General features: G+C 40.2%; 2 protein-coding genes across 2 annotated transcripts in view; one reads left to right on the forward strand and one right to left on the reverse strand.

The window, feature by feature from the left end:
* Positions 1-17,433, forward strand: part of LOC122613882 (zinc finger protein 845) — a 42,040-nt gene extending 24,607 nt beyond the window's left edge. Inside the window, exons 2-4 of the mRNA XM_043788297.1 lie at positions 4,166-6,606; positions 13,259-13,456; positions 16,754-17,433. Coding sequence (XP_043644232.1) covers positions 4,172-6,606; positions 13,259-13,456; positions 16,754-17,075 — 2,955 coding nt within the window. The 5' untranslated portion in view covers positions 4,166-4,171 and the 3' untranslated portion in view covers positions 17,076-17,433. The remainder of the gene's footprint in view (positions 1-4,165; positions 6,607-13,258; positions 13,457-16,753) is intronic.
* Positions 17,434-17,882: 449 nt separating this feature from the next.
* On the reverse strand, positions 17,883-24,404 carry LOC122612709 (activator of 90 kDa heat shock protein ATPase homolog 1). Its single transcript, XM_043786490.1, has 4 exons — positions 24,011-24,404; positions 23,298-23,934; positions 22,652-22,787; positions 17,883-18,316 (listed from the first exon to the last, which is right to left on the reverse strand). Exons 1-4 carry the CDS (start codon positions 24,156-24,158, stop codon positions 18,173-18,175), a joined length of 1,065 nt encoding a protein of 354 aa, XP_043642425.1. The 5' UTR covers positions 24,159-24,404; the 3' UTR covers positions 17,883-18,172.
* Between the last annotated feature and the right edge of the window lie 343 nt (positions 24,405-24,747).

A 24,747-nucleotide genomic window follows, 5' to 3' on the forward strand; every position in this document is an offset into this window, starting at 1 on the left:
AAAGCCGCTTTGGCTGTTCAGCAGCATAAGCTGCATAAATTCTTGCTGTTACTTTTTTAGTGTGGTGCCATTTGAGTTTATTTGCGAAGGGTGTTCTGTCATAAGTTGCCGCCAAATTGTTGTGTTGTACCTGCTGCGAGTCGCAGGAAATCAGATTTAAAGATCCCACTCGGCCAGCCTGTAACTCAGAAACCATTTAAAGCGTAAGGTACTTTACGAATTCGTCGTGGGCCGAGATGAGAGTTGCTGGTGCGCACATATCGAACGAGCCCCATCAAATACGTCCGTTTAAATGTACGATCATTTTTGCCTTAAATGCAAACTAGTCTGATCCCTCGCTAGATTATTGTTAACGATTTGCAGTTCATTTCGGTCGTACGTTCGGTTCGATTTCGTGGTTTGCTTGGTCTTGACATTATATTGTATTGTCATGGCTAGAGGATAGGTTTCGATGCGGTCTATCAGGATAATTCGAGTTCTACCCAGGGACAATTATCGGGTATGGTTTATATTCTATAATATACAAATAAACATTTAGCAATTTTGGGTTCAACTTGGGTTCCCTATTCATATAATATAATAAAAAAGGCAAAGATACTCCTACGACCGAAACAAGGAACTAATTACCGTCTTTATCGGGTTAATGCAATCGATTAGCATATTCTCGTTTACGATGTGCCATAATTTACGATACCGCATTTAGTATTATTGGAATCTCAGCTGCCAGGCAATTTTAATTTCCAATTGAAATTCCCCCTCGCTGTTTTACAGTGACCGGCTAAAAGATGCGACAATACCGGCAAATGCCACTCATGAGGACTCGGGATCTGGACCCAGGTATCGTGAATTTGGGTTGGTCAGGAGGTACCTGTTGAGTGCATAGCGATTCGCTGGACGGTCATCAGGCTTATGTGGCATATAATTTTTTTTTTTTGGTCCGCTCATGAAAGAGTGGTCGTAAAATTTTTTGATGACGTTTGTCAAGTTGCCAGGTTGCCCGCATGGCAATGAATTTGTTCAGTTTGTACCATTAAATCGATATATTTATGACACTCCACTTAAGCTCCATCAAGTGAAGTATTTTTGACTTGCTTTCGTTTTTGGTTTATTTTTAGACTTCAGGTGAGTGACGCCAAAGAGAATAACTTGGACTAAGGACCGTACATTTTTATTTGAAAGCAGTTATATTTTACATTTGAGTTGAACATATGGATCAAACGATTTGTTACTATACAGAAATTAACCAAAGTTTTAAGCGATGGCTCTTAGTATGCGTCCTAATACATCACAATTTGCATGCCAATACTCATACTTTAAATTAAATACTTTGTTATCCTTTGTTAAAAGGAACATCCCTATCAAGTCCATCAGCCCACTTGGACCAACTTGTCCACTTACGTGCAGACTGTTTGGATCTGACAGCAAATTTTGTTGTACAGTATTTCTATATTTTTCCTGTTCCAACTGACGACGACGGCTCTACATTCAAACAGCCATTTGCTCCCCCTATTTCGCGCTTGTGGTACCAAATTGGGTGATAACTCCTTTTTAATGGTTGCGCTTTGCCTGACTGGATTGTTGCTGTTTTTCTACGTTCTTTTCTATTTTTATTTTTATTTGTTCCGCTTAAACTGATTCTTTGAATCAAGCAACCACGAGGATTCCACGCGGCTCCCATTGGCATCCTCGCGTTCGGTTTTCATCCTCAACTGTGTTGTGCAGTGTTTGCCTCGAACAACAACAGCATTAGTGTAACAACAGCAACAATGTTGTCATGTTATTTGTTGTTTCGCTATTGCCCCATTGCTTTTATTGTTGTTGATGACGGAGAGGTTGGTGATGTTTCTGGTGCAGATTCCCTTGGATCTGGTTCGGTTTGGGTTTAGGATAGGGCTGGCGTTTGAATTGGCATAGTCCGTGTTGTACGTAGTCACAAATGCAAATAATAGGAAAATGTTGCTATTCAGCAACACTGAAACAGCATTTATGATTTAATTCCTAAATATATCCATGGCGACTTCCCCCATTATCAGTTTCGCTAAGAGGATCCAATAAACTCTCCGCTAAAAGTTATCAATTTAAACACAATTTGGGCAACATTAACAATATTTTTGGGCGCCTTATGTTCTGCTGCTAGCATGTTAATTGTTACGTAAATGTTCGTTTATCACTCACAGAACCATCATGTAGGGTGGTGGATGTGGCCAATATGGCCCTTTCTTGTTGGACGAATGAGGGCGACAATCGCGGATGTTTGGCATGGCCCATTCCCCATATAAGCCAGATCGCATGTCCCGCATTCACACATGGATCCATATCGTCCGGGAGTAGAAACGGTAATGGAACGAGGTTCTGCGTCGGAATTGTTATGTTTTTCGTATTTAACCTCAGACATGGGCCTCGTTTGGATAAATTCCCGCCAACTGCTGCCAGCGATTGGTGTCGCTGCAACTGTGCGCTAAAATTATTAACAACCGAGACGACAACACAGCAGCAGCACAGCGGTAACATCGGAGTTTCTGGCGTCAACGTCGACTTCGACGCATCGTTCATCACGCTCACATGTGGCGGAAATGACACTTTTACATTTAGCATCTCTAAAGGACCGGAAAGGGACAGCAGGGCACGAAGAGAGAGACAGCTACAGTAGCAGCAGCAACAAAGCCCTTACACGGATGCAGCACAGACGCCATAAACTTCGTTTCTGACAAGCCGCAACACACAGGACAAGCGGACAACTGTCGAATACGTAACGTGGAGCTCGAAGAACAGGACGTGAGTTACGGACACAGCTATGTCAACGCTGCGGTGGCCATGGCTGTTGTTGCGACGCAAGGTCTGAATCTCAAGCCAATGAATGGACTGAAACTACTGCAAGTTTTGAAAAGGAGTTGGCTAGAAAGCTTAGTAGACGGACTGGATAATTGCAAATCCGTTAAAAAACAAGAGAGAACGCTATAGTCGTGTTCCCCGACTATCTGATACCCGTTACTCAGCTAGTGGAAGTGCGAAGGAGAGTCTTCAGCACATACAGTTTTTGGCGGTTTTGTGGGAGTTAGAGTGGGCGTGGCAAAAAGTTTTTTGGCAAATCGATAAAAATTTACAAAACTAATATAAAAATGAAAAAATATCAAAACATTTTTCATAAGTGTGGGCGTGGCAGCTTTGGGCGGTTTGTGGGCGTTAGAGAGGGCGTGGCAAAGAGTTTTTTTGCAAATCGTTAGAAATTTATAAGACTAATATAAAAATGAAAAAATATCGAAACATTTTTCAAAAGTGTGGACGTGGCAGTTTTGGGCGGTTTGTGGGCGTTAGAGTGGGCGTGGCAACATGCATCGACAAACTTGCGCTGCGTCTATGCCCCTGGAGTCTTTATGCTTAATCTCAACTTTCTAGCTTTTGTAGTTCCTGAGATCTCGACGTTCATACGGACAGACGGACAGACGGACGGACAGACGGACGGACAGACGGACATGGCCAGATCGACTCGGCTACTGATCCTGATCAAGAATATATATACTTTATATGGTCGGAAACGCTTCCTTCTGCCTGTTACATACTTTTCAACGAATCTAGTATACCCTTTTACTCTACGAGTAACGGGTATAATAATTATATACTCGGCATAGCCGAGCTTAAGAAACTCATTATATTCTAAGTTCTTTTTTAATATTTTAATCTATAAGGCGTACTCGAAAATGCAGCAACAGAAAAGCATAAAATAAGCTTACGCGTTAGGTGTTCGAACTTTTTAAAGTGGAATCCTATGAAAATAATATCCAAAACAAATGAAAACGCTATAGTCGAGTTCCACGGCTATCAGGTACCCGTTACTCAGCTTGTGGAAGTGCGAACGGACATATTGATAAAAATAGGAAAAAATAACGAATTAAACAAAAAAAATAAATTAAAAATGTTATAAAAGTGTGGGCGAAATGGCATCAACAAACTTTTATAGTTCCTGAGATCTCGACGTTCGTATGGACGGACACATGGACATGGCCAGATCGACTCCGCAATTAATTCTGATAAAGAATACACATATACTTTATTTGGTCGTAAACGCTTCTTTTGCCTGTTACATACTTTTCAACGCGAATAAAATTTCTACCAGTGTTTTATTATTACAAAGATTTTTAATCACGTTTTTCTTGTTTTTCCTTAGATAATTATGAACGCCGACCACTTAAAGGACACACATCTGTGCATTAGGTGCAACGCCACTATACTTGGACTCTCAAAATACATTGAGCATCGAAAACGCAACTGTCTCGTAACAGAAAAGCCAAATGTTTCGCCAAAAGCAGATGGACGAACAAGAATCTCTGAAGTGTCACCGTCTATTATCAGTAGCAGTATCACACATATGATGGATCACACATATGATGGCTTCCAGTTTACGGAACCGGACGCTCCAAGTAGTTACCTCCGCAAAACTACCGCCAGTCATGGAGGAAAGACCTCAAAGTCCTTGACGGAAGTTTATGATCTTCCGTACGAACTTGGAGCCGATCTTTTCTTTTCGTCCCTACAACTGCAGAGCGTGGCCACGGGTGGGAAGATAGTATCGATGGCCCGTCAAGAGCGAAGCAAAGATGAGACGTGGGTCGCGCCAACTGGCGATCCCCTACTGAAAGCAGTTAGGGAGCACGATGAAACGGCGTTTAAGCCACTTCACTTTGATCATGAGTCACCAGAAGCGAGTGAAGAGGAGAATGATGAGGATGAACACGAGGAATTTGATGCGGAAGAAGATCAGGAAGAGTACGATGTAAGGCGTCAGTCACCGCCCATTGTGCCCGCCAGTCACACAGGTGGTAAATGGAAGCCGGAACAGCGGCCGCAGCTACGACATCCGCATATAGAACGCCTCTCGCCAAGTTGGGATGAGCCTTCCGAAGAAAACTACATTCACCCTCCAGCGGACCATACTAAAGGCAAATGGGTTCCGGGTAGCAAACAGCTGGAGTACCGCGAAAATATAGATCTTACTAAGCTGGACCAACCGGGGGCTAGTTATTGGTGCAACATCTGCTGCAGGCGACTGAAGAGTCGCTTATATTATGACCAACATTTGAAGAGTGGCTACCACATTAAAAGAGCTGAAGCAGAGTGCGAATTAGAGCAAGCTACTCTAGGCAGGGAACTTACCCTAAGCAAAGACTTCTCAATAAAAGGCAATGAGGGCAAAAAAGAACAAAAGCCACCAAAACGACAGAGAAGAGCAAATCTTCTGCGATGCGATCTATGCCGGCATACGATGGCAAGACATTTGATGGGCAAGCATTTAATCTCCCATTTTCATTTTAGAAGACTCCAGGAGCAGAGTCGAATTACAAGGCAAAAGTGCTTGCAGGAAATACTTAAACATATGGGAAGCATAGTGAGGCAATCTCCTTTTCAGTGCTTGCCTTGCCGATTCTATGCTAACACTGAAGATACCTTTCTTCATCATTGGCAATCCCACGAGCACTTGGAGCTGACAAAGAGACTGGGGGGAACTTTTTGGTGTGCCTTTTGTCAGTTTAACTCCAACACCAATAATTCCATGTTGCTTCATTTGCTGGATTCCTCTCATAAGGAGGTGATTTTAGCCCTCAACAGATCGGTTCCCATATATATAGCCCAAAGAAGACGGCTCCAGTGCTCTAGGTGTGGATTGGAGTTTTTGTACAACATTCAACTTCGTCGACATTTTATCTCTGAGCATCCGGGACTAGCTCTTACAGGGACTGCAGCCGACGAATACCAGAGTAGGTTTCGATGCAATTTGTGTGGATCCTCACAGACATCTCGTTTAGCTCTTCAACGCCATAAAAAGCATAGGCACCTCCTGGCAAGGTATTTTTGTGCAATCTGCCGATTAGAATTTGACTCCTCTTTGGATGCGCGACGTCATAGAAGCTTGATGGAACATAAGCAAAAAGCAAGAGCCCAAATGACTATTTTACCACACGAAAAGGAAATAGAACATATGCTAAAAGAAGTTCTAGAGGAAGCAGCTCCAAGTCTACTCGCCAAGAAGAGTGAGGATATTAAGTGCGCGATTTGCAGTAAAACGTTTGAATCGTCTCAAAGCCTATCCCAACATCAAGCAGAAATTCATTCATCAGATAATCATTTGTGTTTGAGTTGTGGAACAAACTTTAAATCTGCTCAGGCACTAGGAAGACACACACGCAGATGTCAACCCCTGGCCAGCACCTCATCCCCCCCTGATCCATTCCTAGCCCAAAAGAAAGCAATCTACTCCTGCGATCAATGTCGGTTCCAATCTCAATATGAGTCCGATCTAGTTTATCACCGAATTTTTCACACAAGATCCGAAACAATAGGAAAAAACGAGCTTCTTCAGTGCCCCTTGTGCCCGAAGAATTTCAAAAAGCATTCCCTTAGGCCTCACCTAAGGAACCATACAAATGAAAAAATTTTCGAATGCACGGAGTGCCTTCAGAAATTTGCCAGAAGACACAACCTCAAGAACCACGTTATCACGAGGCATGGCAAAGTAGGTGATCAAGACAAGACTCAATTTTCTAAAAAAGATGTTGAACAATCAAAACCCAAATATCAGTGTGGAACATGTGGAAAAATACTGGCCAAAAAGTGAGTAGTAAGCAACTAAGCAGCTTAATTTTAAGGTCCTACAACTCCTCGCCAATTTGTTGGTTTATTTCTGCAATTTGGATACCAAACAAAGACCGCTAATTAGAAATTCGTAAGAGCCCCAGGCTTGTGACAGGCTGCTAAGGCATTGCTGGTCATACGGAATTGTCACACATTGTAGTATTTTCAAAACCCACCCAAATAGTTTTCATTCAAAAAAGACTTAAATAAACTATATGAAAGCCGAGAAAAGTGCCGTTAGGAAATGAAAACCAAGCAAGAGTTTTGGTTGCGTTGCATTAATTAAAAATTCCTTGCTGCAGTATGTGAGAATAAGTATCCGAAATAATACAGCAAAATATAACTCATTAAGTGCTGGGCATTCCGGCCAAAAAGCGCGGGGACACCCCCAAGCGTGGACACCAGCCACATGGTATGCGCTTACAAATCAAGCTTGCGGCTATTTCACCAAAAACTGCAATGTACCCACTCCAAGAAATAAATATTTTTAAGGGTAAGCAACTATGGAAGCGGAAAGAACAACATTAGTGGTCTGTTGTAATTCTGAACTCATCCCCTTAGGGCGCAAAACAACATGAAAAAAATGACGTTACCATGTCCAATTTAAATACCTAAATTTGGATTTGTTAGTTTATTAAATTACGTAATAAGAATGACGGTGTTTGAATTTCTTATCGCGTACCTGATAGTTACAAAAATGACTACAGTGTTTTCTCTGGTTTTTTATATGACCATATTTACGTTTTCCTTATACACACACATTTACAGTGCTATTTATGTTAGGACATGTTTTCCATTGAATCTTTCTCCATGATTTCATTCTGTCCACCAGAGATTTTTATTCTTAGGTACCACAACATCAAAAAATATTTTGATATCCTTTTAGTTTTTTTTCTTCTTTTAGTCCCTCTCTTAATGGAATCTTAAAAAGAAACCTATTACCACTGACAGATCTTAATCGCATCGTCGAACTCCGCTGCTCTTCATAACTACTCATAACTTTCGAAGTTGTTCACTTCGCTTCTGCCATCTAATTCCTTAAGCAAACATTAAGTTGAAGTGCAATCGGAACCAAGATGAAAACAGGAGACCAACCTTCCGCTGGGGTTGAGAATTTTCTACTTTTCAAGCGATTATTTGAAAAATTTATTAAAATGCTCATTTGAAGTTATTGTTTTGCTCGCTTGATGTAGATACTTTGCTTTTACGACTTACGAGACCAAGTGGCCAGCAAAGCTGCCGGATGATGTCGTGGAGTGGAGACTCTGAGCTCTGCAACTTTCAGTATGCCTCAGTACCGAATGTGAAGGGAGGCCACGGGGACAGGAAGGACGACGACATCGTCAGTCATGTCAACAGCGGAGTGCTACACACGCTTCCGGAATTTCAGACTCCAGCTAACTCAACTTTTACGTTGGTCTTTAAGCTGGCAACTCTTGGAGATAAAAGTACTAGGGATTGAAAACTGTAATTCTGAATAGAGTGGCAATTAAAACGTCGGTTTCCAATTTTCTAAGTTACATCTTGCTTTTACTAATCAATTCAATTTCATTAAAACACATTTCAATTTTTAATATTAACGTTAATCACAAAATTCACATTTTAATGTAATAAAATGACATTTGGCAAATTAATAAATATTCCAAAACCAATTGGATTTTATATTTTCTAATTGCCCAAAAATTTCCAAGTTTAACTATCTCCAAGTTACACTATTATTAAAATATGCACCTGTGTTGTGCAAGGAAAAGCAAGCAATACAATTCCTCCTCGTGTCACGTTTCCATCGCTGGATGATATCCTTTGCGAATTCTTTCTGCAGTGCCGAGTTGGGATGGTGCTCCAGGAGGAGGCGGCTGAAGTTTGAGGCGTTCGCTGACGACGTCGTCCCCATCGCCGCGTCGGGCAATTCACTTTTATTGAAATAGCGTGCAATGTTATGTTGGCTGCCTCTGCTAGTCGAACTCGGATTCGGATTTGGAGTCGGTTTCGGATCTTCCCTCTTCATCGCCGTCTTGCTCTGCCCGCTTTTCCTCTTTCTCAGTATGCGCATTTCTTTTTTTCAGTTGGTCCGTCCTCCTTTTTTCATTCGATTTATTTTTGTATTTTACGTCATTCCTATGGTGCATCATTCGTTTGCCGGCAGTTGATTCTGTTGATGGCACAAAGTGCAGTGGAATTCATTTTAATGGTCCCCATCTTTCTCCAGTGATCCCGACCGCTACCACCCACGTCCCGTGCTCTCCCCAAGTTCCATCACTGGATAGTCAATTTTACAAACTTGATTTTCCATTCCCAATGACGCCAGCCCGCTCCATTGGAGGATTTAGGGATTCTGCTGCCACATTGCATTCATTCATTTTTATGAATCTGCGAAATTGAGTCGGACATTCTTCGGTCTGCGGTCGGCTAGCACTGGAACGTGTTGTTCGAGTCCTCGGTCTGATGTCTCAGTCACAATCACCCACCTCACTGTGGATTCCAGTTTGTTGTTGATGGGCATTGGCATATTCTAACGCTGTCATTTTTTTTAGCATTTCATTTTTGTTCTAACTGATTGTTGATGCTCGTCTAACGAGTCATGAGGGAGTTTAACAATTCACCTCGAGGGCTAAGTCCAACCTTAGAATCAACCATATATTTACGTTACATAATGTTCACAAATAAGCTTTATAATCCTATTATAAAATGTAATACATGAGAAAACTCTATAGTCGAGTTCCCCGACTATTAGATACCCCTTTCCCGATTTTCTTAAGTGTGGGCTTGACAGATTTGGGCGGCTTGTGGGCGTTAGGTTGGGCATGGCAAACATTTTTTTGTCAAATCGATAGAAATTTACAAGACAATACAAATATAAAAAAAATATCAAAACATTTTTCAAATGTGTCAGTTTTGTGCGGTTTAGGCGGTTGGGCGTTAGAGTGGCGTGGCATGGATCAATAAGCTTGCGCTGCGTTTGTGTCTCTAGAATCTGTATGCTTAGTCTCAACCTACTAGCTGTGATCTCAATGTGTATACGGACTGGGACAGATCGATTCGTCTATCGATCCTGATCAATAATATATTCATATACTTTACATGGTCTTACTCTACGACGGGTACAATTAGTGGTTATATAGTCCAAGTATAAATACAGCCACAAATCCATAACAATTGCCCGTGCCACAATGCTTTTAAATGATCATTTATAACTTCAAGGCATAAAAACAACATCATAATAAAGCCAAAACAAGACAAGAAAATACACACACGTATCGGTATAAGGGGCTTAAATGCGGCTGGTAGTGTGATGCTAGACAAGTGCAAGGGTGACATTTAAGGCTAATTTCCAGCAACGATTTTTATTTCGCTCAAGTTTGCCAGATAAGCGCTAAAGAGTCGTCTAAATGAGGGAATAGAAAGGAAGGCACTTCCCTAATTACACATGGTATAGAAATGTTGCCACGCCCTAACGAGTGTGCAAGGGGCAATGGTGGTGCACTGTGGCAACTAATTCCACATGCAGCACGGGCCGAGGCATCAAATCCGGCTAATATCGCGCCAGCGAGAAACCACTCTGAGCGTGAGAGACCGGGAAAAGAGGACAGACAAGGACTTACGTACCAATTACACGAGAAAGCTCAGAAAGGGTATGTACCGGTGGGAGTCTTGGGTGAACGTCTACCAGTGATGCTTGAACCATTTTACGAAAATTTCACATATATAACATGACTCCAAAGATTTTAGATTGTCGATTTGTATGGAGAAACATTCAAGACCAACCTTCAAATACGTTTGAAATCAAATAAGTTTATATATGCTATAAACCACGTGGAACTGGCTGGGTGCGAATCATTCATGTAGGCAAGGCTTTTTGTGTTTCCTTCACCCTGGAAGATTTTCATAAAAAGCTCATAAAAAGCAAAATATCCAAATGATATTAAGATATTGTGTTACATAAAAATAATCCTTTAAAATGCAAGACCGGTAGTTAAACCCGTTACTCGTAGAGTAACAGGGTATACTAGATTCGGTGAAATGTATGAAACAGGAAGAAGGAAGCATTTCCGACCATATAAAGTATATATATTCTTTATCACGCCACGCCCACTCTAACTCCCAAGAACCGCTCAAAGCTGTCATGCCCACACTTTTGAAAAATGTTTTGATATTTTTTTGTTAGTCTTGTAAATTTCTCTCGATTTTCCAAGAATCTTTTTGTCACGCCCACTCTAACGCCCACAAACTGCCAAAGTCTCTCAGTGTTAAAATTTCTCCTTCGCACTTCCACTAGCGTTCTCTCTGTTTTTTTTTAATAATTTTGGCCACAAGTTAAATTCTGAAAACGGAACTTTCGGTTTTACAACCATTGCATTTTCTAAATCCTTTGGTATTTCTTTTTCCGCGAAAATGCCATATCGGCACAACTAGTGTGTTCCCACTTCCTGGTGACTGACACCGAAAGCCTTATGCATGGGGCTTGACTAACGCCCTTCGGCCAAAAAGTTTTCACCCAAAAGACAAGACAAGAAAGACGCTGTCATAAATATTTATGCGAGTTTGGGGAACAACAATGCGAGCGCGCCCGGGCAAACATTCAGCTGCTCCAAACTACACATGCGATTGTCTTAGACAGCCGAAGACAGGAGTCCTTCTTGGGGCAGAGGCTCCACCGCACTACACCTGCCTCCCTTGAACATTCTGCATCTTCGTGCAACCGACAATGAGCAGCAGGAAACATTTCGCACCTGCCGCACCCGTAACATGTTGGCTCAGCGATTTCGTTGGAGACAAGAGGAGCAGCATCTACTGAGGGCATGAGCATCTCTGAAATGGATGGCGTGCTAAAGTTGACACAACACCCGGACAGAGCCAACGGTTTGTCCTAGATTGCAGATGCTGCGCTCCGACTCCACCACGGCGGGGGTGTTGATGACAGCTCCACCCCGTCCCATGTCTGAATAACAGAGTTGAAAAGGGCAAAGTTTTCATCGCAAGGCGTTTTCGTCAACTAATCAGCAACGAAGCTGCTTCCAGGAAACGCAGGATATGGCGTCCTATCTCAGGGAGTTTCGCCTCTGAACAGTTTTTGAAAATTAATCCTGGCTATGGGGCTGACTCGAGAATATATGCGCATTATATGCGCATTTATTGTGTAAATTATTTTTCGTTATTGATTGAGTTATGTTTTGTTTGGATGAAAGAGGGAAATATTTGGATACTTAGATTATATACATATGTACATATATACAGATTTGTTGTTTTTCGGTCCGCTGATCGCCTGATATGTGGTCTTAGCTATAATTGAATTGTTTCAAGAACAATGAGCTAATTCAAATGCTGCAATCCAGTTGAGAACGTAATGTTGCGCAGTCTCGACCCGAGAACATTTCTTCCGCTTTTCTCTGGGCGGACACACGTATTAATGAGACAGACGGTTATATCTACTAGGAAAACTCAAGAACTTCCCAAGAAGTCTGGAAAATGCATTTGAGGAAATAAAAGTTAATGTCGGAGGTGAAAATACAAATGGAAGCTGGAAAACGAACCCGGTAAAAGATAATTTTGTTCGTTCAGCTTAATGTTGGAGCTACTCTCTCCCCCAATTCCGTGTTTCTGCTCCCATTATCCCTGCAGCAGTAGCAACAGAAACAAGCACAAGTTACGGCAAACTGTGCAGGCAAAATGGCATCCTTTTGTCAAGTCTGACACAACCTTCAAGGAGTTGCGGCCTCCCACCGTCTGACATGCCCGGCACCTTCTCAGCCGAGCTCGAGTCGTTGTCATTGTCGTTGCTATTCAAACTCCATACAAAGTGACATTTCACATATCAACGACGCCCCTGTCTGTCCCTCCCTCTCTAACTCGCGATGGCATCATTACAAATGCATGACAATGTTGTCCCTTCCCATTCAAGAGAATGTCCACACCCCACAGCCCTTTATACAGTCCACTCCAAAGCCGTAGCTCGGTTTTTGTCTCGAAACGAAAACTTAGATTAAAGGTTGAAACTTTCTTAATGTCGCGCCTTATTAAGAAAAATCTTTTTCCTCCTGGAATACGAAATGAACTAAGCAACTTACAACGATGAATGCCGAAAAAAGACAACACATTTGAAAAAATGCATTTCAAAATGGTAATAATAGCTAAAATTGTCGATTTTAATGAACGTCAATACAATAAGTAAAATTTACCACTAAACCTGTGGCACAGCCACTTTAAACCCAACAATTCTGCCCCGGCCTATTTCAATCCTGTTGTTGCTCCAGTACTAAGCGCTCTTTGGGCACCAGGACTACCCTCAGCTGTTTCGATTAATTAGGCGTAATTGATGTGCAGAAACTTTTGCCTACGAAAATTTGCATTTTTGTTTTGCGGATCCTTTTGACTTAACTGCGGCTGGACAATCGTGAACGTGGAATAAAACTCGTCTGGGTGAGTTTTTTGGTTTGGATACGAACGTGCCTTGTGTCTTTGCCGTCCATAAAACGTGACTTTGGTGCGAATTACTTTGCCTTGATTTAATGTAATTAAAAAATTTCCGGTTTCTACAAAACATCAGGAATAGGGCTTAAAAATCTGACAGACTACTGCTCATGGCCTGAATTAAGGTGATTTGGTCCTTAATCTTCATTTAAAACTTTTACAGGTATTCCCTTAAACTTCATGAGATCAGCCACTCGAAGACAGTTCAGCGCCTCTATCGCTGTCATTTTACGGACTGCTCGTATGCAGGGCGGAACCCGGAAAGCTTAAAAACTCACTTGGTCTCCCACTCTCAGGAAAGACACAAATGTGCGCGGAACAACTGCAGCTATGTGGGAAAGAGCGAGCTGCACCTAAAAAGGTAAGTGATTAATTGAAAAAATCAATCCATTCTGCATACATATAACGTATTAAAATTGTGGCACATCTTTCAAGAATTTAATTTTAGTTAAGAATTAACAAAGTAAAAGTATATTTATACCCGTTACTCGTAGAGTAAAAGGATAGACTAGATTCGTTGAAAATTATTTAACAGGTAGAAGGAAACGTGTCCGACCATAACAAGTATACATATATATTCTTGATCAGGATCAATAGCCGAAAACGCCAAAAGCGGTATGTGTTGAAATTGCTCCTTCGCACTTCCACTAGCTGAGTAAGGGGTATAAGATAGTCGGGGATCTCCACTATAACGTTCTCTCTTGTTTTTCATTTAATTTCTTGTTTCAAGCAAACATGATATTCTACGTGATTGACAATTTTTATTTCCACTAAATGTTTCACAAACTCACTATACAAGAGCGAGGTCTCCCAGGTGCGGGAAAACTAAGTATATACTTATCTTCGAAATACGGAACTGAATGTACATGGAAAGAATACGATCCGAAAATCAAGGTTAATACAGTTGCCGGTATCAAAGTAAGCGACCGAAATTTTTCGCACAAATTTTCGTTTCTTAAACGAAAAGGAGTCTGAAAATAGAAAAAGCAACAAGCGCAAGAATGCCATCCATAATTCATTGAAGGAGAACAGTCGCCAAAGTCGCAGCTGCTTCCTTTCCTACATAATCGTGACTTATCGATCGCCTTTAATGTGCATATTAAATTCTTATATATTTCTACTGCTTCACCGATTGACTGCGGTCCCGACGATCAGGTTAAGGCCAAATGGCTGGCAATATAGTAGTGCTACTGTTGGCAAGCCACTGTTCAGTTGGCCTCCCCAGGGATAACCGTTAAAGATCTAAAGGAACGAATCGAAAAGTTCTGCAGATTTCAGGTTGTAAGGGGCTTTTGGACTAAGACGAAGGTGAGGCGGATGGCCGTCGTCGGTTTTTTGATCGTTTTGATGGGGAAAATGACTCCTTTTGTATGCCACTGCCGCACTTTGATCGAGGCTAATAATTAAATTCATATTTGCAATTTATGTCAGTAGAATACAATATCTACAATTTTATGGACAGCTTTTTAAATTGTAAAACCCAACATTTTTTCTTTGTTCATTAACATTTTTTCAATTTTTCTCCCAAATTGTATACCTGTTACTCTTAGAGTAAATAAGTATAAAAGACTTATTGAAAAGTATGTAACAGGCAGAAGGAAGCGTTTCCGACCATATAAAGTATATATATTCTGGATCTCCTGATCAGTGGCGGAGTCGATCTGGCCATGACCGTCTGCCCGTCCGTATGCATAGACGCAGCGCAAATTTGTTGAACCATGTTGACGCACCCACTCTAACGTTCACTCTAACGTTTTGAAAAATGTTTTGCTATTTTTTCAGTTTTTTATGTCTTGTAAATTTCTATCGAAATTTATGTTATTATTAGTCTTGTAAATTTCTATCGATTCTATCGACTTTAACGCGCACAAACCGCCCAAAATTCGTCTAAACCTCTGAAAAATGTTTTGATATTTATACCCGTTACTCGTAGAGTAAAAGGGTATACTAGATTCGTTGAAAAGTATGTAACAGGCAGAAGGAAGCGTTTCCGACCATATAAAGTATATTTATTCTTGATCAGGGCAAATAGCCGAGTCGATCTGGCCATGTCCGTCTGTCCGTCCGTATGAACGTCGAGATCTCAGGAACTACAAAAGGTAGAAAGTTGAGACTAAGCTTACAGACTCCAGAGACATAGACGCTGCGTCTATGTCCCTGGAGTCTGTATTCTTAATCTCAACTTTCTAGCTTTTGTAGTTCCTGAAATCTCGACGTTCATACGGACGGACAGACGGACATGGCCAAATCGACTCGGCTACTGATCCTGATCAAAAATATATATACTTTATATGGTCGGAAACGCTTCCTTGTACTTGTCACATACTCTTCTACGAATCGAGTACACCCTTTTACCGGAGTAACGGGTACGACAAGAGACGAAAATGCTTTCTTTTACCTGTTAAATACTTTTCAACGAATCTAGTATATCCATTTACTTTTATAAAAAGTTGTCCTGCGCCGAGAATCGAGCCTTGCATAAATCTTGCCCAAGAATCTGGACTCTGAGACAGAAGACTGTTGTGATGTGCTTAACTCACATCCGAGATCTTCAATTAGTTATCAAAAGGCAGCGGTGGCAATACAGGAATTTCAAAGCGCAACCAACCAGGCAATCGGTCGGCAGTCCCGGTCTGGATTTGCAAGCCGTTTCGCGGCATTGTCGACATTCATCAGAGGTATAGGGAGCATGAGCGCGGAGGGGTGGACGCCTCCTACAACTGGTGGAACGATCTTCAAACTCCATTACTCGCCGCTAATTAAGCCTACCGAGTCGCGCATAAGTCGCTTGGTCTTGGGCTTCAGACTTCAGTTTATGCAGTCGAAGCTTGAGATTTCACACAGATTTCGATTCCAGCAGCCTGAGCCCACAAAAAACATTGGCAATTAATTGTGGGTCGGTGTGCCTGTAGCTGATAAGTGGAGTGGACACATCCAACACATACATTTGCAAGGAGCCTCCTTTATTTGGCTTCTGGGGAAACAAGTCGAGTGAGTGCGGGTACCTCTCTTTTCCTTGTGGAGCTTATTGGTACATCACTAACGGGATAATCATCAAGGGAAAATAATAATATTATTATTTAAGGTATTGCAAAAAATATGAATTAAACGTTTAACATATGTTATTGCAAAAAATATGAATTAAACGTTTAACATATGTTATATTATTAGCTTATGTTATGTTTTGCAAGATGGACGAGATAAACTGATTGACATTGAATTATGAATGACGTTTTTAAGATCCAACGTTTTTAGCTATTTAAGTGATATTAGACGTTGTTTCTTCTTTTTTTTTAAAGCTCTTATTTGACAATATACATACCGAATGACCTCTCAGATGTAGCCCTTTCGCTAGTCGTCCTGACCAGACCGCTCGATTGGCCAATAAAGGTTTCCCCTCCTAACCAAAAAACTGATTACCATCTAAGACAACCGGATTGGCTGAGCATTCTTTTTCTTTTTCTTCTTCTTGAGTCGAAAGGCAATTGGCAATGGCCAACGTGCTCGTATTTTGATTTCGAGCGAGTGATTCGAATGCGAAATAGCAATTAGTTCTGAGTGCGGTGGCGGGACAAGCCGCCACTGGAATTTACTGTCTAATCAAGCGTTAAGATTTTAAATATGGCTTCGCTCAAGTTATCCTTCTGTTTTTCCACAGGCACATAAAGTCGGCTCATTCTGCGGAGAAGAGTAGTGAGTGGTTTTCATGCGATCAATGCGATTTCAGAGCCCGATTCAAGAGTCACCTCCGTCGGCATTCGTTGCGCCACTCGGGCCAGAAGCCCCACCAATGCCCCCACTGTGACTTCCAGTGCAGCACAATAGATAACCTACGTAAGCACATCATCAAAACGGGAAAGCATCCTGGAATGTTCATTTATCAGTGCGTTAAATGTTCCGATGAGGCAGCCAGCGAAATATTCAAGACCAACAGCTTCAAAGAATACCAATACCACTTGGAGACGCACAAAGCTGGTTGAGAAAACATTTTTTCAAAATATTATTTTATTTGCAAATTTGAATAATAAAACATTCTATCACCGTTCTGATCAACTAAACTTACCTTAGAAACCTAATTTTAGGTTCATAACGTATATTCCATACGTAGTATCGATGCGTGGATTGATGTCTATACTAAAATATTTGTTTATAAAACAGAAATGTTAAAGAAAAACGAGAGAATGCTGGAAACGAGTCCCCCGACTTTCTGATACCCGTTACTCAGCTAGTGGAAGTGCAAAGGAAAATTTCAGCACTGACAGTTTTTGGCGGTTTTGTGGACGTGGCAAAAAGATTTTTGGCAAATCAAATTAATTTTACTAGAGTAACAAAAATGTGAAAAATATATAATATATTAATATCAAAACATTTTTCAAAAGTGTGGGCGTGGCAGTTTTGGTCGGTTTGTGAGCGTTAGCTGGCATGACAATTACATATCTAAAACAGACTTGGACTGCGTGATTGTCACTAGTTTATGCACGCTTATTCTTGACATTTAAGCTTTTATAGTTTGGGAGATCTTGCCGTTCATACGGACAGATATGAACAAATCGACTCAACTAGTGAACCTGATAAAAAATATGTAAGTCTGCGTCATTGGTTGGAAAACACTTTCATTATATCCCCGAACTATTCTGAGCCGATTTCCTTTCCTTTAATAATCAGTGCCACCTAGCCCATGCGTACGGAATGGTATGAAAATCTATAATATAATATAAATAGATCTTTTTCAATTTCAAGCTTTTAACGTTATTTTTATCCTTAAAAATGTAACAAATTTATTAGTATTACAATCTGAAATTATAAACAATTTGTTTTAAATTTTCGTTTATTGTTTCTCAATGTGTGAAATCAATGTCGAATGCCTGAATTGTATTGATTTTATGTAAGTAATGTGGTTCTTCAATCGAGCCGCTGTGGATTTGAAATAGCCTTTTAGGATAAACAGAAATTACAGCTATGATTGGAAATAAAATTCCTACAGTACTCTAGGATGAATACAAATAAAAATCCATTGATGATCCGCCATCCACCAAGACCTCAATCATTCAGTGCAATCCGCAATAACAGCGACCTCTTATAAGGAATCAGATATTGAGGTACCGAAGCCAAAGGTCTGTTTGATGCTATGCCAGTAATATCGGTACCAGTTTGTTTTCATCGCATCATATTCGGACGCGGGAATCCCGGTCTGCTTAAGCGACATCATTGTGCTGGATGACTGCAAATAGAAAGCGTGATATGTGGAGTATTTTCGAGGACAATAATTATTTTGTGGTAGCACTTAAAAAATTAGTCAATGAAGCTAAATCAAAGTTAAAAATAACTGCATTTTAACTCAAAATAGTAGGCATTCTTGGGAATCTTGGCTAGTAAAATTTTTAAAACATAACATTTAAGCTTTTGAGTGCATATTTCGTGTAAGAACATTTAATGTGCAGTTTTAGAGCAACTAAAATATATAATAGCGGTTTGAGCTTTTTCTTGCGTTACAATATAGGGGTTGTAGTTTGTAAGCGAGACTTGATTGACTTATTAAAGATATCTAACTTGAAAAGACGATGTTCCCTAATTCGGTTTAAGATATCATCACGTGGTTATATTGGAATTACCATTGTAGCGAACTATTTTTCACAAAGGTTATGGGCCTAGAACCCTGTTAACTTGAAATAGATTAATAGTGTTACGTCGCACGGTACCCTTGATTTGCGGTAGTGTTTTAACATTTAAGAAAGAATAGGACAGTCAGTGAAAAATTGTCGGGGGACAGTTGTCGTAGTTACGAGAGTTGGTCACTCTAAATTAAAAGTCTATTAGTTATATCCCAGCTATGGAAGTATGTCATAGGAAAAGTGGAGCCGACAATGACAGCCACAGAACAGTTGTCATGGCCAAGAACTTGTACAAACGCACGTAAATAATAAGTTAAGGAATAAGTTACAAGAAATATATTTTGTACATGGACCCGCCAGAAAGGTCAGCTTGTTTAAGCAATTGATTAAATTTCAGATCAAGAGCAACGATAGGATTTCCCCAGAAGTTACCAGAAGTTTGTTAGATTGCGCAGAATTTAAACGATATCGATTTTGGTGCTGTGTAGTTTGCCGGACGACATGGATAATTTTTTTGAAAATATTGGAAGAGGAATCCCGAAGAGACGATAAAGGCATAGGAAAATATACAGGAAAAACAAGTGTTTTCGGCAAAAGGAACCAAAAAGTTTCAGAAATCAGATAACGATCGAAGACGCAATATAAAGTGTTTTGCATGCGGAAAACATGGTCACGTAAGAGCGCAATGCAAAATTGAGGAACGTGAGACAAACAATGCGATGTGTGTGTATTATGGACAGCATGGAATCGAAGACAACAATTGGATTTTGGACAGCGGAACTTCTTCTCACGTGTGCATAGAGATTATAACAATGGCATCGGCTAATAAAATTAAAGCACAAGGAGTAGGTGATTTAAAACTAAAATCCCAGTTTTGCAGTGAAATCTTGCTAAGAGAAGTTTTTATCTGTAGGTATAATACATTTAGTAAAATTTACAAAAAAAATTGCTTTTGTTATTAAAAAGAACAAACTAAAATTGTTTAACGCAATATTGGATGGAGGAATACTTATGGAAATATTTTAGGATGCAAATGGGAGTTTACAACAAAACGGCATGCTGATTGCAGTATGAAAAGCAGAAATTCAGACTTATCGCACAAGGATATGGGATATGAATATTGACTACACAAATACATATGCGCCTGTAGTTACGCCGTGGCGGTGTATTTAAATGGAAGTCAGCAAGAAGATGTATACATGAGACAGCCGAAGAATTTATCTATAACCTAAAGCAAGCAGGTTATTAGTGGAATATGAAAATATCTGAAATTTTGGCAAATATAGGATTTCAGCAGTGCTCGACAGATAATGCTCGAAATTCGGATGACGATATAAATATAATTGCCATATATGTCGATGACATGTTGGTGGCATGCTCAAATCACAGTATGGCGGCGATTGTAAAGAAACTGAACGAGCAAATAGAAGCAGTTGACCGAGAATTGGAAACCGAAATAGTTTGATAGAGGCCGAATACATTTCCATGTGCCAGGGCTCCGAAAAGAGATTGCTTGCCAACGTAGACCATTCGGAAATGGGTTTTCTGGATTTCGTCAAGGAAGCAACCACATTGAGATCGGACAGCGAAGCTGCAATTGCTATTGCCACCAATCCTATGGTTCATAGACGAAGTAAACACATCGACATTCGATTCCATTTCGTCCAAGAACAAATGTTTTTACTAAACCCTTAGCAAAGGAGAAACACTTACAAAACTGTAATTCAATTCATTTGAATTTTTAAAGTTATACGTTCGAGTTGAGCCGGAGTTTGTAAGAACATTTCATGTGCAGTTTTAGAGCAACTAAAATGAATAACAGCTGATTGAGATTTTTTTTCGTTACCCCATGTTGTAGTTTGTAAGCGAGACTTGATTCACTTTATTTAAGATATCTAACTTGACAAGACGTTGTTCCCTTATTCGGTCTAAGTTATCATAACGTAGTTATATTGGAATTACCATTTTAGCGAACTTTTTCTCACATTATGGATTAATATTTGGATTTTTTCTGAGATATTTGCAAAAAACAATACAGTGCTCATAATTCACTAATACGTAAATTTCTGTGATATTTACAGCTGCGAAAAAAAAAATAGCACCACTGGCCCAGTGGGTTAGGGTTTAAAAGGAGCTGAAATACCTTTTTAGAAAGGTTAAACAATTCACTTTTTAGAAAATAAAAAAAAATCACAATTGTTCTATGAATTCTTAACTTATTTAAGGAACTTTATGAAAAGTGACAAAATTAGGCGAAAATAATAATAGCACCACTTCATAAAAAATGCTTTAAACATAAAATATAAACTTAACAGTAAAAAATTCCTTAATAACAAGTGATTGTATATTAAAACTACGCCCATCCCATTAATTTAATATTTGGTAGTGTATCCTTTATTAGCAATAACAGCTGCGGAACGTTTTGGCATGGAGTCAACCAGGACCTGGCACCGTTTTAGGGATATTTTGCACCAGGACTCCTTAATTATACCCAAAGTTATTCGTTGTTAGTTGGCTTTAAAGCTACAACTGCTTTTCTCATATCTGACCAAGAATTTTTGATGGGATTACGGCCTGGGGACTGTTCAGGCCAATCCAAAACAGGAACAGATTTATTTTGGAACGAATCCTTGGCTTTCCTGCGGGTCTACTTGGGATCATAGTCTTTTAATTGTATTCGGCAAAGGGTAGCATCATCGTCACCAAAATATCCACAAACACATGTTGATCCCAGATGGTTTTTGACTATGGTATATTATGGTATAGCCCCGACTACATAGTACGAGAAACAAGCCCATACCATTATACTGGATCCTCCGTGTTTAATTGCTTCTACTGTGTAATTTGGCTTATATTCGGTGTTCTTAGGTCGTCTTACATACGATTAAGATCCATTACCACCAAAAAAACCACCTTGCTTCCATCTGACCATAAGAAGTTCCTCCATTTTTCGCAAGACCAATTTAAATGTTCCTTGACGAACTTAATGCGCTTGGGTATGTGTCTCCCATTTAAAAGAGGGACCTTCCTGGGACTACAGACTTATAATCCATGTTCCCTGAGACATGTGTGAACTTTTTGCACTGTTGCGGATATGTTGAAATCCTTTTTCAGTTCGGTAGCAGCTTTAAATGGATCCTTCTTGCCCTCGGGCACTAGCCTTTTGAAGAGATGGGTGCCCAATGATTGTTTTCTCCCACGTTTTTCGGGATTCTTGTTGTAGGTGATTGCATTTCGTATCATTTTGTTTTAGAATTGAAGGATTAGACCAATATTTCTGTGTGATTTTCCTTCAGAAATTGGATTTTTGACCATGCCACGCTTATCTGAAGAGCAATGCTTTCCTCGTCCCATTTTAATAATTTTTTTTAAGGTATGTTTCAAAAATAATGTTGGATATAGTAATAGAAATGTCAAGTTTTATAACCATGTGCTTTTCACCAAAACAAACCGCCGACAAGTATTGAAAATTTGAAAAAATCGATAGTGGTGCTATTTTTGTTTTCGCCTCATTTTAGACCTTGCCGCCCAAAAAAAATTATTAAAAATCAAGGTATGGACAATTCAAATTTTTTTTTTCATTTTTGGATAGGAAAAATAAATATCATTATGCGAAAAATCAGTATTTGGTACTATCGGTACCTCAACCTTAATTTATTTGATCGAGAACAAAATACGTTATGGTGGTGCTATTATTTTTTTCGCAACTGTTAATAAAACAAATCCTAAAATTAATGGCAAAAATATTTCAAGTGAAATAGGTACAGATAAATATGTTGCATGTTCGTTCGTCTGTCTGTCCGTATGAACACTGTGATTTCGGAAACCACTACAGCTAGAAAGTTGGGTTAAAGCATGCACATTCAAGTGACGACGTTCAGAAAATTTCAAACTTTACTACTGCTAAATTAATAAATCAAGTTTCCGTTGTTCTAGTAACTTACAGTTTCTTCCAGCTCTATTATAACGTTTGAGTAGTGACCAGATGACCAGTTTTTCAGACGCCAGCTCTGCTTAATTTTTTTTTCCGGGACGAGCTCTTCGAATTTTCCTAGCACATTGCCTCCGTAAAGAATGAACCTGCAATATAAGTCCAAAGAATAATTACCATAAAAAAAAGAATACAACGGTAATTATACCCCTTACTCGGAAGGGTTAGTTTCATTGAAAAGAATTTAACAGGCAGAACGAAGCGTTTCCGATCATAAAAATGTATATATATTCTGTCCGTCCGTATGAAGTCGAGATCTCAGGAACTATAAAAGCTAGAGGTTTTAGAATAAGCAGAGACCTAGACGCAGCGCAAGTTTGTTTCCAATGTTTAATTTTTTGCCACACCTACACTCATTTAATGGTTTTTTTCCCCTATTTCTATCAATATGCCAGAAAAATGTGAAAATTTCTCGTTCGCACTTCCACTAGGTGAGTAACGGGTATCTGATAGTTGGGGTTCTAGACTGTGGCATTCTCTTTTTTTTTTAATGGCATTGTGCGATAATATAGATCTATTGCAAAAAGTATGGTTATTACACAAACGCTCATAAAATTATTGTGAAATTAAAGACGGTTTAGGGACATGAAGAAACTCACTCGCCACCGCGCACGGCATCGACTTTGGCAGGTGCCCTCGTAAAAGCGGTGACCATCTCCGGCTTTGTGAGAGCGTTGTAAAGGTCGTTAGCGCTGCAGTGGAATTCCTCGGTCATCGAGAGAGTGCGAACGTCCAGCTTACAGCCGATGCCAGAGATGTTGAGTCTAGGAGCCGCCACCGAGGGGTTTGAGGCTATATTTTGAACTGCATCACGTGTATGGTTGGCATCCTTAAAATTCGCCACAGAATTTCCCGCTCCGGCCTCGTCGCCCTTCTTTGGTAGGATCAGGTTCTTCGAGTACTCCTCCTTTAACTCGCGGATGTATGAAGCCAGCTGCTGCCGCACGCGATCTCGTCCCACGTTGTACATGAACTGTTTTAGGGTCTCCGACTCGTCGTTGGACTCGTCGATTGTTACCGTGATCTCCACGTCCGCCAGTTCGTTCTCCTCGGAGAGATTGGGAATGGTCAACTTGCCCTTGTGGCTCAACTTGCTGTTCTTGAGGAGTTTTCCGGACCATTTGAGGACCAACTCCCACTCGTAGAAAAATATGAGCTTGCCCTTGCGATTGTTTACGGTGGCCTCCCCAGAGCACTTGTCCACGGAGTCCACGGCGCACTCAATGTCGCTGTGCCCTGCTTTTTGAGAAGTTTACTTTTAGGTTAGAATATACATCTGCCATACTACGACTACAATTTGTTATATACTCGCCTATTTTGAAACCCTGAAAAAGCTGATGTAGGCGGTCCTTGGACCATGGCGTTGCGTTCTTTTCCGTCCAGTGCCAGTTGTTCACGTTGGTGGCGTCGGGCCGCTCCTCCACAATCCAGCGCGGATCTCCTTCTCCCCACTTGGCCATCGGTTTCTTATGGTCAACTGTCTTCAATTGTATGGAAAGCTGGAAGATGTGGGTGGAATTTTAATCCGGCAATCTTTGTTTTAACTAATTCCGACAATTCCAATGGCCAGCGAGTGGAATTTTCTAGAATTCTGCGGTTCAAAATAGGGATGTAAAAAATTATCGATGCTAGTGCACACATATGTTGGCAGCGTTGCCACCAAGATCAAAATTTGTGTGCCGTCAAAAAACGGAATGATGTCTAAATAAATTTGTATTTCTTGACGATATTTTAAATGAAGTAATGACCAATAACGTATTCGTTCAGTAACGTTTATTAGAATTTTAAATAGTCATCACGCATTGGTGATATATGTATAGTGATAGAGTTTGCCAATAAAATGCATTCCCAAAACTTTGAATACAATTTGTTTTAAGCTATCATATTTTCTTAACTTACAAAACTTGTACCAATCAAATTTTAAAGAGTGTTTTACCCTATTCCCACAAAGCACACCGTTATAAATATTACCCATGGAGTTAAATCTGTACTTATTATTGATTCGTATTAAAGTGTGTGGAAAGACGCGTTTATGATCCTTTAAGAAAT

Source organism: Drosophila teissieri, chromosome 2R, assembly GCF_016746235.2.
Source record: "Drosophila teissieri strain GT53w chromosome 2R, Prin_Dtei_1.1, whole genome shotgun sequence".
NCBI classification, from domain to species: Eukaryota; Metazoa; Arthropoda; class Insecta; order Diptera; family Drosophilidae; genus Drosophila; species Drosophila teissieri.

Coding starts and splice junctions, on each gene's coding strand:
- LOC122612709 (XM_043786490.1), bottom strand. CDS start 24,158: ATGGCCAAGTGGGGAGAAGGAGATCCGCGCTGGATTGTGGAGGAGCGG. Junction 23,935..24,010: donor TTTTCAGGGTTTCAAAATAG/GCGAGTATATAA, acceptor CTCAAAAAGCAG/GGCACAGCGACATTGAGTGC. Junction 22,788..23,297: donor GATGCCGTGCGCGGTGGCGA/GTGAGTTTCTTC, acceptor CTTATATTGCAG/GTTCATTCTTTACGGAGGCA.